Source organism: Halichoerus grypus, chromosome 12, assembly GCF_964656455.1.
Source record: "Halichoerus grypus chromosome 12, mHalGry1.hap1.1, whole genome shotgun sequence".
Lineage (NCBI taxonomy): Eukaryota > Metazoa > Chordata > Mammalia > Carnivora > Phocidae > Halichoerus > Halichoerus grypus.
In genome coordinates, this window is record NC_135723.1 from 26,730,531 (window position 1) to 26,745,300 (window position 14,770).

The window sequence follows — 14,770 nt, forward strand, 5'->3', positions numbered from 1 at the left end:
AAAATTAAATTTATGAGAAAGAATATGATTATTTAAAAATCATAACCTTCAATTCATTATATACTAATAAATGCTCAGATTCCAACATCTTCATTAATCTTTGACAAATGATTTATTTTTTAACCTATTTCAGTCTGACTTTTCTCTGCTGCTCTCCCTGAAACAGTGATCTTCCATGGCATATATGTTTCCCAGTATAATGGTGATTTAACCCAAACCCCACAGCTACACATCATCTCCACTGCTGACCCCCCAGGTCCACATCACTCTCCTCTCTTTCCTGAGTTACTGAAACAGCCGCATAACAAATTCTCCTGTTTGGGAGAAGTTGTCAGAAGTTGTCATAAGTTCTGGCTGTTTTCCATAATGCACCCAGAGTCATCCTGTTAAAACTTAAACCAGACAGATCATCTAATTTATCTTTTCGGAACCCTACAACAGAATCCCTTCTCTTTCAGAATAAAAGTGTCAATCCTTCCAATTCCTATAAGGCATATGCGATTTTAGTCCAACTCTTCTCTAACCACATCCCCTGTGACTCTCCCCCTTGCTCTGTACTGGCCACAGTGGTGTGCTTGCTGTCTCTTTCCTTTACCTTTCAAACACTGTCCCTTCTCATGCCATTTGCACTTGCAGTTTCCTCTACCTCGAATGCTATTTACAAATATATGCACATGGCACACGCTGCTTCTTCCAGGTCCTCCTTAAGTGTTCCCTTGGTATGTCAGATCTTCCCATACCATTCAAATATGAAATAACAACACCCTCCCCTCTAACCCTGGGACATTTTCTCTCTGGCACTTACCACAAACTAACTTATTCCCACTTCCATTTTGCTTGTTTTCTGTTTGCTGGAGTTTCTGGAGTTCCACGGAGTCAGAGAATTTTGTTTTGTTTACTAGTATATCCCCAGTGTCTAAAACAGTGCCTGGCACTAGTATACGCTCAAATAAATAAGTGAGTGTTGAGCCAATGAATGTATAAAAGAATTGCAACTTCAGACTTGGTGATTTTGTTTGGGAACCAGCAAACCAGTGCAACAAGAAGTAGGTCTCTCTTGAGGCATTTCCCCTGAATTTAATCATGTCCACCCTGCAAAATGTCAGCCATTACCTTGTCCACTTGACACATCACATTTTGGAATTTGGGAGCAGTAGCCAACTCGGATGTTTGGATCAGTGGTAAAACACCAGGGTGACTCAGCTCCATCTGGATTTCGGCAATAATTTTCTCTTAGGTCCCTATTGAGAATAAGCATGTTAATGTAAATTGCCTGAGTTCTTACAAATGGTAAGTTAGCGCTGTTACATTTCTAGAATCCCAGAATGCATGCATGTTTATAAATAGAGTTCTAAGTTTTAGATTTAGGATAGTTATAACAATTTAGAATTCAGTATACACAACTGACATTGCCCATATTACTGAAATAAAGGCTGTCAGATGTCTGTATTCTTTTCATTCCACAGGCCCAGAGTTCCACAGAAACACTACTGCTTCATGAAAGGGAAAAAATAGTACCACTTCATTTTTCTCACTCATTCTCAACACTTGGACTCTCAACTATTACAATTAAAAAAAAAACTGGCCTATTATTTATTATGTTTTCATGGCCCATATATAATGTAGAAACAACATGTATCTCTCTGCTGAAGAAAGGCTATTATGAATAACTGTTAACTACTCTCATTTAAAATGGAAGTTCTACCTATCCAAACATTTGATACAAAAAAAAAAAAACACAATAGCTATTTCTTCCTTGAATTCTGTACTTTTTTTACTTAATTTGCTGCATAGATTTCTTTCCCTTACAAAGTACTTCTTTATTGATTTACAAAAGTTATTTGAAATCTTATAAATATTTCTGTAAAATTAAGGCCTTTTTTAAAGTTTTTTTTTAGTTTTTTATTGTTATGTTAATCACCATACATTACATCATTAGTTTTTGATGTAGTGTTCCATGATTCATTGTTTGCGTATAACACCCAGTGCTCCATTCTGTACGTGCCCTCTTTAATACCCATCACCAGGCTAACCCATCCCCCCACCCCCCTCCCCTCTAGAACCCTCAGTTTGTTTCTCAGAGTCCATAGTCTCTCATGGTTCCCCCCCTCATTTCTCCCTTCCTACGATCTTTTTTCTTTTAACATAAAATGTATTATTTGTTTCAGAGGTACAGATCTGTGATTCAACAGTCTTACACAATTCACAGTGCTCACCATAGCACACACCGTCCCCAGTGTCTATCACCCAGCCACCCCATCCCTCCGCACTTATATTTTAAAAATTTATGTCGGTATAAAATATGTGCATTGAGTTTTACATCAAGTTTACACAACTTTGCTATTTTAGATGAATAATTGCTTAGTTAAATTCTTCTGAATATGTGTACATACACAATTTCTTACATGAGTATTATTACCAGTCATTAGAAATTAACAAAACATGTGAATGGCACTGACACTGTCTCCTCTCTTTGTCTCAACTAATCTTTCCTCATTTTCTTTGCTTTCTCTACTTCAGTATTTATTTCTGAGGTGTGAAACACATGGGTCAGGAACAGAGACAACTGCTATGAAGAAAATGAGGGAAGCAAACCCACAATGACAAGTAAAATTTTATTATAAAATAATGAAAAAAAATAATAATATGAATATTTACTATCTAAACAAATACATTGAATTAACTAAAACAAACAAAACAAAAAAACACCCATAAAATATCTCCTGTCTCCAGTGGATGGACCGACTAGTGCTCATAATTCTCCATCTTGAAATGTTAAGCTCTCTTATTAAAAGCCAATTACATAAAGCCAATATATGTTATTTATAGGCGCTATTTCAGCAAAGCCACTATGAATGGCACGTGTGTTATAAATTTCAAAAGCAATCATTTTATGTTCCTCATAACAAGGAGGACAATTTAAAAACACATGGCATTGGGGCTGTTCTGTGTAGCAGAAGTCAAGTGGTGAAAAAAAACAGCCTTGGAGAAGGTACATAACACCAATATAATTGATATTCAAGGGCAGTTTCTTTGGCTTGATTCATCTAAACAATTGTTTTACTTTCCCACTCTTGAAAGGAAATCTAGACAGCAGAAAACATATTTAAAATTTTAAAAATAATATTGCTTCAAGGTCAAAAACGCATCAGTTTACATTGTTGATTGAAATCAAGGTATGCCTCTTCTTGTGAAAGAAAAAAAAATATGTAATCTCCCTTAAAATTAATGTGAAGTTTTAAGAAGGCACTAATTTGAAACTTGCCTGGTTATCATTACCGCTAATGATTTATTAAATGCACCTGCAAGCTGTGATCAGAAACCTAGGGATGTGTTTCCCAAAATATGGTACATCAACCATCTGATTCAAAAATACCTAGAGTATTCATTAAAATCCATATTTGAGGTCCAGATCTCAGACCTAAGGAAGCAAAATATCTGGGTGGATGAATCTGTCTTTTAACTCCTGATTGTTCTTAAACACTAAAGTTTAAGAATTTCTAACACAGAAATTAGTAGAGTAACCATTCCACCTCATTTCCTGCAGAGTCTACTGAAATTTGTATGTGCCTAATATACTCACTTGCACTTGAAATTTTCAGGAGTTATGTCATGCTGGTGAGGATACTGGGAATCCCAACGCTGACATGGAATTCCATTCCAAATAGTATTGATGGTGCCCCGGTAACCTTCTCCTTGACCTTGAATGCATTCAGTTGTTTCCATGGGGACATCTGTGTCATTCATAGTACTGTGAGCTATTGGTAAAAAGAAATATTAAATTTAAGTAAAATCTTTTAATCTGTCATCTACCCCTTAGTTTTAATTTGCATATGTATTACTAGGGTTTTCTGTCACATAGGTTTTTATAAAAATTGAGTAGAATAAAAATTCAAGTTATAATTATTGCTATCTCACTCAATCTAAAAGAATGAGTTACCATGGTGGACTCAACTGTAGGATTTCTCTGATCATGAAATAGAATATTCTAGCTTGGTTTTATCTAGACTAGTTTGAAAGAGCATCATATAATAGCACTTAAATTTCTTGGATCTGTCCATTCATTAATATTAGTTGTAAAATCTTTCTATTTATTAATTTTAAATATGTTTTTTAATCAGTTTTCTTACTTTAGAAATTGAAAAACATCTATAAGTAATATAGTGACCACATAGGGAGAATAAAAAGCACTATGTTGGGGCACCTGGGTTGCTCAGTCACTTAAACACCTTCCTTTGGCTCAGGTCACCATCCCAGAGTCCTGGGATGGAGCCCCATGTCATGTCCCCTGCTCAGCGAGAAATCTCCTTCTCCCTCTGCCTCTCCCCCTGTTCGTGTTCTCTCTCTCTCCCTATCTCTCTCTCTCTCTCAAATAAATAGATAAAATCTTTTAAAAAAATAAATAAATAAAAAATAAAAAGCACTATGCTATAAGTTTGGCCATAAAAAAATAAGAAAAGGAAAAGTTGGTCTAGAGAACAGTTATTTTTTAAAATAAATTTATCATTATTATTATCTCCATTCCAGTTTTCTTTTCATTCAAACACTAAAATAGTATATTTTGAATAATTCTTTAAAGGCATTTTACTTTCATGTGTCCCTATAACTAATATATGCTGAATAGACAGTATTTCTTTTTCCTTTTTAAGATTTATTATTTATTTATTTGAGAGAGAGAGTGTGCAGGGGGAGGGGCAGAGGGAAGAGCAGGCTCCCCCTGAGCAGGGAGCCTGATGTGGGACTCAATTCCAGGACCCTGGGATCATGACCTGAGCTGAAGGCAGATGCTTAACTGACTGAGCCACCGAGGCATCCCTAGACAGTATTTCTGAAATGACTATACAATTAATCCTAATTAGTTTGTTTAAATACATATAAAAGTTGGTAATCGTATTAACCATGGTTTTCCTCCAGTAAGATAAATATATTCTAAGCTGGTATGTTATTTTTTTTAATCAATTTGTTAGTATTAAAAGAAATCAGTTGCTACTAGGCAGATTTATTTCCTGTTTTTTTCCTAGTCCAAATACAATTCTTACCACATTTCATGCAGATCATAAAAATCTCCATAACAAAGTAAAAAAAGTACAAACTTAAAATTTTACTACAACTTTGACTTTTGTCTTTAATGTTTATTTAAACAAAATGTAACTGAAAACTTTCTACAGCAACTAAAATTCATAACACCTTCTCAAAACATACATGAAAATATTTATGGTTCAATAGAGTAAAGTCAATGTAAACTCCCCAGTTACCTTTACAATCTAAATGGTCATTAAAGATGTCCCTGGATAAAACTCAAGCTGACACACTCTAAGACAGTTTAGGATTTGAATAAATGCCTTTGATTCATCCATTCTGGAATTATATGTATCATTTCTCAAAAGAAGTCAGAACTAGACATGCCTTCAGAGGCTGGGGATGTCTATAAAAGTGTTCCATATTTAATAGTGTAAGTTCTTTTTAAATGGCTCCTCAATTTTATTTAAATTTATTTCTTTCTGGAGCGCCTGGCTGGCTCAGTCGGTTAAGCATTCATCTCTTGATTTTGGTTCAGGTCATGATCTTAGGGTCGTGGGATTGAGCCCCAAGTGGGACTCCATGTGCAGTGGGGAGTCTGCTTGAGATTCTCTCTCCCTCTTCCCCTCCCTCCGCTCACACACACTCTGGATCTCTCTAAAATAGATAAATCTTTAAAATGAATGAATGAATGAATAACAAATAATAAATACATAAATAAATTTCTTACAAATAATTACCCTTTATGGGGCGTAATGTTTTATTTCATTGAGTTCCATGCAAACTAAGGGGAACCTAAGTTTGGAGTTATTCTATGAAACTCAGTGAAAAAGAAGGAAGATTAATTAATGACCATGTCAACCCCTGGAATATGTTGTATAAACAGATTTCCATAAATTGTCCTTACAGTAAATTTTCTTCAGTTCCATTTAAAATATGTTTTTATTTCTTATGTATCTACTGCAGGGAATGAAAATTTGGCTCAGAAATACCTTAAATTAAAAGGAGCTTCAAATGGAGATAAGCAAAATGTCCAGAGGTTGATCCACAAAGTGGTCATTGAGAGTTGATTTCTGAGAGTTAATATATACTGATATTGGTAACATATATCAATTCAGGAAGAACAAAATTTATTGGCCTGAAGAAATGACTTGTATAGAAAAAGTTAGTGCTAGTTAATCAAGTCCTTTATGATCTTAATATTAAAGTTCTTAGATGAGGGGCGCCTGGGTGGCTCAACTAGTTAAGCGTCTACCTTCGGTCATGATCCCAGGGTCCTGGGATCGAGTTCCACAGCTTTTCCCTCTCCCTTTACCCCTCCCCCTGCTCGTGCTCTCTCTCAAATAAATAAATAAATAAAATCTTTAGAAAAAATAAAATAAAGTTCTTAAATGAAATAGAAAGTAAGATGGATTTTATAGGTCCTCAGGAACAATATTTTATCAAAACAAATGCCACCAAGCTACTGTATTTCTGATGATTTGAGTTAACTGTGACATTGTGAACATGTAATCTAAAAACCCAGTCTTGGTGAGTTTCAAGATCAATAAGGGCTAGATAGGGGTCCATCATATCTTACTGAGAACATAGCTAGAGGCTGAGCCCATGAGAGATTAACATCCTCTGCTCCTTGGACACTACAATGTCAATATAAGATTAAAAATCAGATATCATTTCTAGAATGTGTTATTAGACAAGAGTAATTGGATTTTCAAAGTAATTTTTTTCATAAATACCTTTATTAAAGCGACATTTTGTAGAAATAACCCATGACAATTTAAATTTGAAACACAGAGCCTTAAACTCAAAACAATTTAATTTCACTTTTTTTAATCAAAGGAGAGATAAACAAATATTATCATAATTCATGAAGAAATCAATACCTACAAAATTCAGTGAGTAACCACATGTTCATCAGAAAATTTTAAGAGGAATCATAAAATTTTAAGGCTAGTAGAAAATGAACATTTTCCTAATTTGAGGGAAAAGTTTTCAAATTTTAGGAGTATCTGTGAAAAGAAATACCTATATTATAAAACCCTAAGTAAAAAAAAAAAGAAAAAACTTGAATAAAAATATTGAGGAAAATATTTCACTGTTGATTCATCCACTAAAATTCCAGTGTCAAGTTCAGAGACCTAGTTGTTGGTACTAACTTTGCACCTCAACTGCAGAGGTCCCCAACAAGTTTTAATTAAAGATTTTTTTCACTGCAATCATAAAATCCTCATTTGAACAATTTTGCTGAACAGTTTTTTTCTTAACTTTCATCAGTATAATTAAAAATCTTTGATATAAATTTAAGGAATCACTAAATATTCACTTAAAGACAGTGTAAGTTAAAATGAGTAAATAAAAAACCCAAGTTTGGATTTGTTTTAAATAATTTGGATTATTTAACAGATTCTAATCTTTTGGTGGAAACTCAAACCTTTTGAAATTACAAAAATTACACAATACAAAGAACTAGTGCACATTAATAAAAATAAAGCATAGTACAGAATAAATACAACTTTTTGTTGCTATAGACCAAATGCTTGTGTCTCCCCCAAATTCATATGTTGAAATCCTCTTATTAGACAAGAGTAATTGGATTACAGTGATGGTATTAGGATGTAGGGCTTTTGGTGGGTGATTAGATTATAAAGGCAAATCGTTCATGAATGGGATCAGTGCCTGTATAAAAAAGACACCACAGAGCTCCTTCACCCCTTCCACCATGTGAGGAATCTTCTGGCACCTTCATCTTTACTTCCCAGCCCCCAGAACTGTCAGAAATAAATGCCTGTTGTTTAGAAGCCACCCAGTCTATGGTGTTCTGTTATAGCAGCCCAAGACAGGCCTCAACAAAATATAAAAAAAAAAAAATCTAATTAATAATATTCTTTTTTTAACTTTTATTTTAATAAGCATCCATAACTTTGAAATATATAACCTCAAACAACTTGATGGCTTTATTTATTCTTATGTTTTAATTCAGTGGAAATATTCCTTATGATTTTAACTATGAACTGGCAGTATTGAGATAATATTTTTCATTAACTAAAAAGTGCCCTCTGAAGTTAGTGTGTCTGTATTTATCCCATTTGACACTCAGCTCCTACAAGTGACCTCATAAACAAAAACTACATGATTTCTGGTGGCAATTATAGAGTAAAATGAAACTTCATGCATATTATTTGGACACATATTATCTGAGGAGGACCATGTGAATGATTTTTCATAGACCATTTACCGGTGATGCAAATGTTTCATTTTTGTTGCCTATGTACATAGTTCTTACTCAAACAAGATTAATTATTCTTGAGTTGCAATAAAATAGACTCCTTTATCTGTCCTACTATATAAATAGCAAAACTTGGTGCAAAAATAAATGTTTCATGCCAATCGATTTGGGAAAAGCTATTAAATTTGGGGAAAACTATCCCTTTGGACTTAAAACTTTAACATGGGACCTGAATAAGGGAAGATTCTGAAGTGTCCAGTGGCCAAGCAAAGTGTTAAAGAAGCACAGAAACATCCCTAAATATCAGCTGATGTTGATCAAGTTTAGCCAAAGCAACATGTGTATATCTTCATATACACAAACATTTTTGCAAGTATGTCTACCAAGCACACTGAAAATATTAGAAACTCACAAATAAAAGAGTTCCTCACAAATAAAACATTTGTTCAAGGCTGTCAGTAGTGGCTACCCTTTAGAGCAAATGCAAATATAGTTCTATGATCCTTAGTGGCCTATGAGTGAATACATGCTTTTCTTTGATGATTGACACAAAATTTTCTATTTGGAAATGTTTTACAAAGAGCATGTGCTACTGACATTTTACACTGTCCTTTTACAACATAATCAAATATGGTGGGTGCCTTTTGGAACATTCATTTCACTTTGCCGGATGTGTTATGATGTTGGCTATCCTATCTGGTCGGGAACTTCAAAGTTTGAATAGATTTTTTGAGAGAATAAACATTAACTGTTATATAATCCTTGAGATGAACATCTTGCCACCCAACAGAAAAACCACTAGAACAAGATGTCTAATAATAAATCTGATCCAATTTCTCTATGAAAGGCTAGCCAAATTTTTGCTGAGACACCACACGGGGCTGATGGAGGTCTGTGAAAGGCAACTGGAGAATCTGAGTGCACATATATGTTACAGAGAGCCATGCCCAGAGCTCCATAACCTTTATATGAATAATAAGTAAATCCTTACATTTACAGTTCCCTTTCTCCCCCCCAAAATCTAAATTTCCCAGTGGTGGTAAACTGTTGCTGTTCTTTTGCCTATAGCTAGGAGCAAGTTGTTCCATAGGCCATTGGACAAATACCTGATTATTCCTTGGACCACTTCAGCCCAACCCAATCTATTCCCACTTCAGCTACTGAAGAACAACTGAAACATAGGGTTTACTTTATCATGGTCCCTGGAGATTGAGAACAGTGTGTAAAGCTATTCTTCTGTCAACGGACTTGTACTCTTTGGGCCACAAATGGCAAGATCAGGCTCAATGAAAATTTAAAGAGCTTCTTGTTTTAAAATTGACATGGGAAAGAGGTATAAAGACCTCCAAAGTACAAACCTCAAATTGCTTGCACGTTTGCTTTCCATGTGAACCTAGAATTCCTATCTGAAACTTTTCCTTGGACTTTATCCAAGCCTTTTCTGGTATAAAATGCTCAAGAGACAAGACTTTCATGAAAGGTCTTCAGTTCTATACTCTTATTCCTTAGAAGATGACTTGAAAAAGACCTCCAAGTATAAGATCTTTCCCTTGAGAAAGGGTATTGTTGGTATTGTTTTTTCCTGACTCAGAATACAATGAGATTTTATGTCTATTAATCTCTGTTCTAGCCTTGGATGAAAGAATACAGAGAAATAAAGGCTTTCTTTAAGAAAGAAAATAATTATTTTCCCAACATATAAACACACAAGGTTACATATTCTCTTAAAATGACACCAGTGTACATTGGTTACTGGAAGGAAGAATTCTTTTATTTTTTACCAGTGGCAACATGCCTGTATTAGTCTGCTTGGACCACCATAACAAAATACCATAGACTTGATGGCTTAAACAACAAAAATGTATTTTGCAGAATTCTGGAGGCTGGGAAGGCCAAGATCAAGGTGCCAGCCAATTTGGTTTCTAGTGAGAGCTGTCTTCCTGGCTAGCAGATGGTCACCTTCTTGCCATGTCCTCATATGGAAGAGAGAGAGAAAGAGATCTCTCTCTTACTCTACTTATAAAGCTACTCATCCCAGCAAATTAGCATCACACATTTATGACCTCATTTAACCTTAATTACCTCCTAAAAGCCCTGTCTCCAAATATAGTCACATTGGGGATTTAAGGCTTAAATTATGAATTTGGGGGGGTTGCATGGTTCAGTCTATAACAATAGTTTGAGTAGAAAGCTATCAAAGATCTGCCTAGGTCACATTTCTGAAATGGAGAGTTGTTTTACAGGTATAAAGTTTCAGTTGTTAGATGAGTAAATTCTAGAGAACTAGAGATCTATACAGCGTAGTACCTATAGTTAACAATACTACATCATATACTAAAAAAAATGTCGAGAGTAGATCTCAAGTTAAGTGTTCTTACACATACATAAAAAAAAGTGGAGGACAGGCAGGAGGAAACTTCTGGAAGTGATAGATATGTTTATTACCTTGATTGTGGAGATGGTGTCACGGGTATATGAGTATGTTCAAACCCATCAAATATTAAACCCATTAAATATGTACAGGTTATATCAACTACACCACAGTTAACTGTTAAAAGATTAATAAAATGGTTCTGGACACTTACGTATCTAGAACTTAAAAAGAAAAAAGAAGAAAGAGGAGGAGAAAAATAAGGTAAAACACGATGAAATTTGTCTATTTTTTGGTAAAGAAAAAGCAACAAATGAACAAAAGTATCTCAGGGAAGCATGAAACCTCAGGATGAGTTGAAATGATAGGAAGAAATCTTCCAGTTTGGTAGTGTCTGAGAAAAGCTCAGTTGTCATATGAAAATCTAGAACCATAGAAAAAATTCCAGGAGACACACACACACACACACACAAATGAAAAACTACCACTGTGTAGGAATAACATTCATTCATCCAACAAATATTTGTTGAATCCCTGTCATGTCCAAGGCAATGTGCTGACACAAAAAGAAACATGATCTTCGCTCTGTTGGAACTTACAAATTTTGATAGAGCTATTAATCAAATAAGTTCAAAAACAAATGTAAAGACCAACTCTGAGAAGTACTTAGAAGGAGAGGTTTATGGTGGTATAAATATATAATAAGGAATTTGACCAAGTCAGGGAAGTCAAATGAAGAAACGATAACTGAGGAGATAGTAACTGAGTTGAAATTTGAATAATGAGTGGCTGTCAACTGGGTGAGGAAGGGAGAAAAAAAATTTCAAGGCAGAGGAGATGGCAGGGGTAAAGGAACTGTAAATGAGAATATGGAAAATATGAAGTACAGGAAGTAAGCTATTCTGGCTGGAATGGACAGCATGGGGGAAAATGTGGTAGTATAGGAGGCTGGAGATATGGGTAGGGAAGTAAAAGATGGTTTTGTTTTGTCTTTTGTTCTGAGGTCAAAGGAAATCATTGAAGGGTTTTTGCCTGGGGTGTGTGTGTGTATGTGTGTGTGGTGTGGTGTGCTAGGGATGGGAAATGGTATACTCAGATTTTTATATCATTCTGTTTGCACTGTGAAGAAGGGATTGAAGGGAAAAAATAGTAAATATGGATTCAACTCCTTTCAGAAGACCATTTAAATATTCAAGGCAAAAATAACACTCTCTTGGATAAAGGAGACAGCAAGGGAGTGAAATGGGCAGATTTGAAAGGTACATACAAGATAAAATTGGCAGGTCTTAGCAATGAACCCAATGTGAGGAGTAAAGGAAAGAGAATGTCTAGGATTATTCTAGGTTTTGGGATGTTAAATGTAATGGTGGTACCAGTCATACAAAAGAGAGTTGAAAAGCAGATTAGACCATCCTACAAGATGAAAGAAGAATATCAGAAATGGGTGACAGATGATAGAAATCTCCAACTGGAGATTTTCAGTAAGAATTTCTATGACACATCAAACAAAAGACAGCTTTTTCATTGCCAGAAAACTATTTTCACTTCAGAAAAATATAATTTCTCCCAACAAATATTATTATTTCTCTCTGAAAAGCAGTGAACTAATCTATGGAACAAGCTGTTATTCAGAATATAAAGTGATTATAGAGGAAAATCGTAAGAAAATCAGTACTTCAAAAAAAAAAAAAAAAAGAAAATCAGTACTTCATTCAGGTACTATACAGGACTTCCAATCTTGTTATATATTTGCAATGTCTTAAAATTCCATATACCTGGAAATCTGTGAAAAGTTATATAGCCAGATAGACTTAGATGTGGATGGTGCAGAGCAAAGGTCACTTTGTGGAGCACATGTGAGAGATGGTCGTGGAATTTTTAAGGGAAAAGATCCATAAAGACACCCCCACCCACTAGCTCCTTCAGGCCAGGATGTTATAGTTCAGTTCCATCCAGTTCTGCTCACTCAACTCAGACTTTCTCAGGATAACTTGGTGAAATGACTCTCTCTATGGGACTCAGTGAGCCTACCTCAACATGGAAATGAAGGACTTGACCTGAGACTCTGAATCAGAGTGGTGCTGACTCCTGAAATGATCGGTTGCCTTCTACATGCTCCTGTTGCCTAAGGAAGAAGCCCAGTAGAGGAGGAAGAACACAGAATAGGAGCCAGAAATAGGATGACAGTCAGGGATGGGGCACAGAATTCTCTCAGGAGAAATGGGAACGCCTGGACCCTGCTCAGAGGGACTTGTACAATGCTGTGATGTTGCAGAACCGTAGGAACCTGGTCTCTCTGGGTGAGGGTAATTAACTTCCAGACGATGGGATCTGCCCTTGGCTATCTGCCTTTTCCCTCTGTGCCTCTAGGGAGTCCCTGCACTGACTGACTGAGATAGAAACCCTACTGACTCAGAAAAGGAAAGCTTCTTAATGAAGCATCTGGACTTGAAATTTGCCCCTTCTTCAGATGACCAGCTTACTTCATTCCACATCAGGGGTGGTTCCAGAGCTTAAGTATGCTAAAACCTTATGGCAACTTTAACACATCCAATTCCCTCTTTTCTACCCCTGTGCTTTTGATTCAGTAATTCTTAGAAGAGAACTGGATATATGCACATTATACTGTCCCGGATGCATTCAGGAGGAGGCAACCTGTTCATAAAATTTTGAAACCGCTTTTCAGCTTTCTTGAGGTATAATTGTCAAATAAAATTGTAATACATTTTTAAAAAGGTACATAGCCAGAATCTTTGTGAGTGGTTGCCATTTGGGTAGAAATCATCTTCTGAGAATATGGTGTGGAGGATAACTGAGAAAGCCAGTCCCCGAACACTGCAGCCCACATTCACTTTCAGAGATGTGCTCACTGAACGTAGGATTAAAAGGTTGGAAGCAAAGTAACAGGAGCAAATCTGTGGTTCATTCAGCTATTTAATAAATAAAAGGAACAGAGCACAGTATTCAAAACCTTGGCTCTGAAAGGTGTGAATATGCCCATGTCAAGGCAATGTCAGCTTTTATTTTACTAGTTAGAGCCAACGATCTGAAATTTCAATTTTATCGTAAGCCTTGGAGTGTTTTGTTCACTTCTATATCCCCAGAATCTAGAAAAGTGTTTCAGGTATAAGAACTAGACAGTAAATATGTATTGAATAAATCCTATGGAAAGGGGACTGCCAATCTTTTTTGTGTTTTCTGTATGCCCCCTGGAATTGGTGCTCTGCAAAGGTTTTGGCTGTCACTATTTACTTAGGATTTTGCAGGAGCTTCAGAAAAGACTGAACTTAGATGTGCTCTGAGCACAGACATCAAGCACCTACACCTCGACACAAGAAGAACTAAACTTTCTTACCTTTCTCCTCAAAGTTACATCGCTCTCAAATATGCATCATCTATCCAATAACTTAAAAAATATTTAAGACTTTCCTCTTTCCCTATCTCATTTCCCGCTACATCCAATTTGTCATTATATACTGGACACCCAACCTCTTCAATATTGTTCACATCCTTCCTCACCTTGTTATTCTCCCTGCTTGCTGCATTGATTCACGTGACTGAATTAATGCAGCCTGTTCAAATTAGCTCTTCTCAGACCCACCTGCCTCCTTTCTCAGCCCTCTCCACGCCAATTACTGGGAATGTACAGTAATTCTTCTGGTTCAGTGGTCATCAGCTGGTGGTGGTGTTTTTGGTTTTGCTTTTATTTTTGTTCCTGTTACTAAAAGAATTTTCAGAAAGTATTTATGTCCTCTCACATGTGTTTAAGTTGACATCTACATTTTTTATGGCAAGTTTAAATAGCTGCAAAAGATGTGATTTCTAGCATATGTTAACTACTGACATCTTGAAACCAAAATTTTTATATCATACTTTTGAATGGATGAATGGACTCTAAATACTGGAGTGATTTGATACCTACCTGTTCCTGGATAATTGTACATTATCAAGCTCTTTTTCTCCTTGAATCATTTTTTTTCCATTCCACTTTACCTATGGAATGTCATTTGAATTTAATGTATTTTATGTTGGAGAGACTTTTATTCTTCACCCCATCATACTTTTCTGAAAGATTTTTATATGTCAAAATTATTTAAATTTCTTGTGACCACAGAATTCTAAGAGATAAATAGACATATACACCACACACACAC

The 14,770-nt window shown here is 35.6% G+C and overlaps 1 protein-coding gene across 3 annotated transcripts in view; it reads right to left on the minus strand.

Annotated features, from left to right (window-relative positions):
- HGF (hepatocyte growth factor) overlaps positions 1 to 14,770 on the minus strand; it is a 93,866-nt gene that overhangs the window by 49,944 nt on the left and 29,152 nt on the right. For all 3 annotated transcript variants that reach the window (XM_078060089.1, XM_078060088.1, XM_036111815.2), the window contains exons 9-10: positions 3,584 to 3,758; positions 1,114 to 1,241 (exon numbers count right to left, since the gene is read on the minus strand). In XM_078060089.1, the coding sequence (XP_077916215.1) occupies positions 1,114 to 1,241; positions 3,584 to 3,758 (303 nt within the window). The remainder of the gene's footprint in view (positions 1 to 1,113; positions 1,242 to 3,583; positions 3,759 to 14,770) is intronic.